This window comes from Pelodiscus sinensis, chromosome 21 (genome assembly GCF_049634645.1).
Source record: "Pelodiscus sinensis isolate JC-2024 chromosome 21, ASM4963464v1, whole genome shotgun sequence".
In the NCBI taxonomy this organism is placed as follows: Eukaryota; Metazoa; Chordata; order Testudines; family Trionychidae; genus Pelodiscus; species Pelodiscus sinensis.
This window is the reverse complement of record NC_134731.1, coordinates 18,538,706-18,543,108: the sequence shown is the minus strand read 5'-3', so window position 1 is coordinate 18,543,108 and position 4,403 is coordinate 18,538,706. Positions and strand designations below refer to the sequence as shown.

At 62.1% G+C, this 4,403-nt stretch overlaps 1 protein-coding gene across 1 annotated transcript; it reads left to right on the top strand.

The window, feature by feature from the left end:
• The first annotated feature begins 632 nt into the window (after positions 1-632).
• On the top strand, positions 633-2,967 carry LOC142819284 (C-C motif chemokine 4-like). Its single transcript, XM_075905050.1, has 3 exons — positions 633-789; positions 1,253-1,367; positions 1,963-2,967. The coding sequence occupies exons 1-3, from the start codon at positions 717-719 to the stop codon at positions 2,066-2,068; spliced, it is 294 nt and encodes a 97-aa protein (XP_075761165.1). The 5' UTR covers positions 633-716; the 3' UTR covers positions 2,069-2,967.
• The last annotated feature ends 1,436 nt before the right edge of the window (positions 2,968-4,403 follow it).

Here is a 4,403-nt window from a genome sequence, read left to right as displayed (position 1 = left end):
GGGTTCGCTTCATGCTTGACTGGCCTCGCCCCCAGGCCTCGCCCATGCTCACATTCAGGCAGGAGGCCAGGGCCCCAGACCCCGGCTGCTCCAGGCCAAGACTCACAGGAGCGGGGCCACAACCATCCACGCAGTGCCAAGCCACGCGACCCGGGCAGAGCCAGGGCTCTCCACACTGCCCACGGGCACAGAGGGTCGTGACATTTCCAGCTAGACACCCCCGGGGCCAGCCGCCCAGAGGTGGGAATAACCCTCGGCAAATCTGGCTCTCCCGGTGTGCCCCGCACCAGGGTCACTGAGCTGGGGCCCACAGGACCCCGCCCTAGGCGAGGGGCCTTCCGTTTGCAGACGTCTCGAGAGCATGTTTAGCTGGGGGGGGGGGGGCCTGCAGGGTCCCGGGAAGCCCAGGGGAGGGAGAGGTTTGCAGCTGCACTTTCCGCTGATGGCAACAAGCAAGCGCCTGGCGGTGGGACACTTTGGAGGCCTCCAGCACGGGGGGGTCTTGCGCCCTCCCAGGATTAGCTGGGAAAAGAAGGAAAATTCCCGCCTGTCTCTGGACTGGGAACTGGACTCGTCTGGTGTTCTCCCCCTCACACGTGCAACCGACGCTGGATCCCGTCCCAAACAGCCAGATAAAAACAGCCAGACCCAGCCAGAAGGTTCCTCTGCATCTGGACCCAGCTCACAGGCACCAGCAGGACCCTCCTCCTCTCGCCATGGCAAAGGCAGCCGGGCTGGGCTGTGCGCTTCTCCTCCTGGCTTCCTTCTGCTGCCAGGGCCTGGCTCAGAGTGAGTCCCCCCCGCCACCCCCCAGGAGCCCCGGGCAGCGCAGAGCAGGCTCTGAAGGGGGATGGGTCCCTCTGGCAGCCTGTGACTTGGGCAGACTGAGCCTGGGCCGAGCCCGCAGGGCTACCAGGGCTCAGCGGAGTGAGGGGAGAACCCAGCTCCGGGACTTGGGGCCAGTTAGCCAGCCAGGTGCAAGTTACTCTGGGGCCTCACTGGGCTCTCCTGGCCCCAGCCTGCTCCCCAGGGGTCAGTCCCAGTGAATGGTGACAGGACGGGGACCTGCCGCTCCAGCCCCTGGCAGCCCCGGCGGGAGAGCTGCCCCAGGACGGGCCCCGGGAGGGATTCCTGTTGGTACGGGCCCCTCCAATGCCCCTGCCTTGGGCCGGCGGGGGGGGGGGGGGGGGAGGAGCAGACGGGCTCCGTCTATCCGCCCCCCCCTCACCTGAGCCGTCCTCTGCCCCCCCAGAGGCTGCAGGCGCACCGGACAAGTGCTGCTTCACCTTCCAGACAAGCCGGCTCAAGAGAGGCAACGTCGTGGGCTGGTACCTCACCAGTCCCGAGTGCCCCTTCCCGGCCGTGGTGTGAGTACCCGCAGGGCGCCGGGGGGCTCGGGGGCTCATGTGGGGAGGGGTCGACACTGTGAGCTAGCCCCAGAGCCGGCTGATACGACTGCACCGATGGGGGCTCCTTGAGCGCCTGGGGCTCCCTCCACTCAGCCCCCCAGCCGTCTGCTGGGACGCCCCAGGCCAGCTCTGCCCTCCGCTCGGGTCTAGCCCAGCCCCATGGCAGAGGGAGGCAGGACCCAGCCTACCCGTGAGGCCCTGGGGCTCTCGGCGCCGTTCAAAGCCACAGCCCTGGGCACTCTGCTCCCAGACAAACCTTCCCCAGGGCTGAGGCCAGAGCCAGCCGCACCCGTGCGGGGCCTGGCTCTGCTCCCACGGGAGCTGCCCCACTCCGGAGGGAGGCCCGGGCTGGGGGCCGGCCCGCCGAGGGCCCAGCACCCACAGCTGGGCTGGGTTTTCGGGTGAGCTCAGTGGGCATCGCGCTCTGGGCGAACCGTCACGGGGCTGGGCCGCCTGGCTCCGTTGCGCAGCCCTTCGGGAGCTGGGGCCACCATCGCGGTGAGGGGCTCGTGCCAAACGCGGCCCCGCGCTCACCGCCTCCTTCCTCCTGCAGATTCAAGACGCAACGGGGCAAAGAGATCTGTGCCAGCCCGGCCCAGCCGTGGGTGAGGAAATACCAGGAGTTGCCCCGGCCCAACGCCCTGGCTGTCCCCAGCTAGAGCGGCCGCAAGGGAGACCAGCCCCCTGCACCGGAAGCCACCCGGCTATCTGCAAACCTCTCCGGCTAGCTTGACTCCGGCTTTACCAGACGCCTGCTGCTTTCTGCTTCCCCTGGAGCAGCCCCCGGCTCTTGGGTGGAGCCAGCGCTGGGGGAGCCGTGGCCACAGGAAGTGGCTCTGATGTAGCTGACGACATCTCCAGTCGGTTTCACCTTCCCCCACAGGTCCCCACTGGGGGTGGGTATGCCCTGTCTGCTCCGCAGGCCCAGCAGAAGCACTCCTTCCAGGGAGCTGGGACACCCTGCCACGCCCGCGGGAGCCCCCACCCCCACCATGCAGTGATGCAGGCAGGAGCCCAAAGGTCCACGTCTCCTCCACGCACTTCCTCTTCTGCCCCAGGGTGGCCAGGTGGCCGGTGTTGACCCGGACAGTCCGGTATTTCCACCTCCTGCCCGGTAAAAAAAATTCAGAAATGGCCTAAAATGTCCAGTATTTTCTCATTTTCCTCCCTGCCAGGAGGCGAAAATACGGGACACCTGGCAACCCTACAACCGGGCCCAGCCCCCACCCATCCCCTCCCCCCGACTTACCTGGTTCCACATCAAGAAAACAAGATGGCCACTGGCAAAAAGACCAAAGACTTTTCTTAAAGGGGCCGTGCTGTTTTCAGGCTTGTGTTTTGTTTTTGCTCAACAACTTTGGTCTCCCCCTTTTTTTCTCTTCAACGGGACTTTTTCCCTGGTGTTTTTTTGGGGGGAGAGGGGATGTTTGGTATTTTTGGTTAAACCATCTGGCATCCCTGTCTGCTACTAGGGTTGCCAGGTGTCCGGTTTTGAACCGGACAGTCCAGGATTTGACCTTTCTGCTTGGGAAACACATTGAGAAAATAGAACTGTCGGGTGTTGTCGAAATAAGATGGAATGTCGACTGTGATGGAATGTCAAGTGTGTCCGGGGGGTACGTCTACACTACAGCGCTAATTCGAACTAACGGATCCAGACTAAAAAAAACAGTTCAAATTAGCGTTTTGCTAATTCGAACTAGCATGACCACATTAAGTGGACCCTGAACCGGGGTTAAGGCTGGCCGGAAGCAGTGCCGGCAGGGCATCAGAGGAGGACTTAGAGCGTGGAGATGCTGTCTCAGGCTAGCCGAGGGCTGCGCTTACAGGGTCCCGACCCCCACCCCGGACAGACAGTTCTCAGGGGTGCCCCGCTTGCAAAGCAGTCCTGGCTTGGATTGCCCGGACTACCCACACTGGGCACATCACAGCACTCGGCCATCAGCCCGGCTGCACTTGCCGCAGGCTGCCATCCGGGGAGAGGCGGCAATTGGGGGGCTGCAGGAGAGCTTCCACCCCAAAAGCCCGCAGAGCCAGCCCAGTCCTCCCCATCGGGGGCTCGTACCCCATTCCTCCCTCACCTCCTTCCACTTATCCTTCCCTAGCCCCTCTTCTTGATGTACAAAATAAAGATAACATGTCTTCCAAAATGGAATCTGTCTTTATTGAACAAAACTGGGGGAGACTGGGAAAAGGAGGTGGGAGAGGGGAAGAGAGAGGCTGGGAGAGGGGAGGGCAACTAAAATGATCAGGGGTTGGGAACAGGTCCCATATGAAGAGAGGCTAAAGAGACTGGGACTTTTCAGCTTAGAAAAGAGGAGATGGAGGGGGGACAGGATAGAGGTCTCTAAAAGCAGGAGTTGGGTGGAGAGGGTGCATACAGAAAAGTTCTTCATTAGTTCCCATAATGGAAGGACTAGAAGACACCAAAGGAAAGGAATGGGTAGCAGGCTTCAAACTAGTAACAGAAAGTTGTTCTTCACAAAGCAAAGAGTCAACCTGTGGAACTCCTTGCTGCAGGAGGCTGTGAAGGCTAGAACTGGAACAGAGTTTAACGAGAAGTGAGATCAAGTCATGGAGGTTGGGTCCATGGAGTGCTATTAGCCAGGGGGTAGGAGTGGTGTCCCTGCCCAAGGTTTGTGGAAGGCTGGAGATGGATGGCACGAGACAAATGGCTTGGTCACTGTCTTCGGTCCATCCCCTCCAGGGTCCCTAGGGTTGGCCACTGTCGGCAGACAGGCTACTGGGCTAGATGGACCTTTGGTCTGACCCAGGACGGCCATTGTAAGCTCAGGGCTCAGGGTCGGGGTCTCAGTGGACCACCTTGATTTTCATGCACACCTGCTCCTGGGTGGCCAGGCTGGCAGCTCTCCTGCCCTAGACGCCCACTTTCCTGTGCCTAGTGCAGAGGTCGTGGACAAGGTCTACGATGTCCGCACTAGCCCAGGCGGGTGCCCGCCTCTTGCGGTCCCGGGCAAGCTCCCGGGAGCCGCC

What these genes read in the sequence shown, in the direction of transcription:
- LOC142819284 (XM_075905050.1), top strand. Translation starts at nt 717, where the DNA reads ATGGCAAAGGCAGCCGGGCTGGGCTGTGCGCTTCTCCTCCTGGCTTCC. An exon ending in CTGCCAGGGCCTGGCTCAGA is followed by an intron (nt 790 to 1,252) that starts GTGAGTCCCCCC and finishes CTGCCCCCCCAG; the next exon opens with AGGCTGCAGGCGCACCGGAC. An exon ending in TGCCCCTTCCCGGCCGTGGT is followed by an intron (nt 1,368 to 1,962) that starts GTGAGTACCCGC and finishes TTCCTCCTGCAG; the next exon opens with ATTCAAGACGCAACGGGGCA.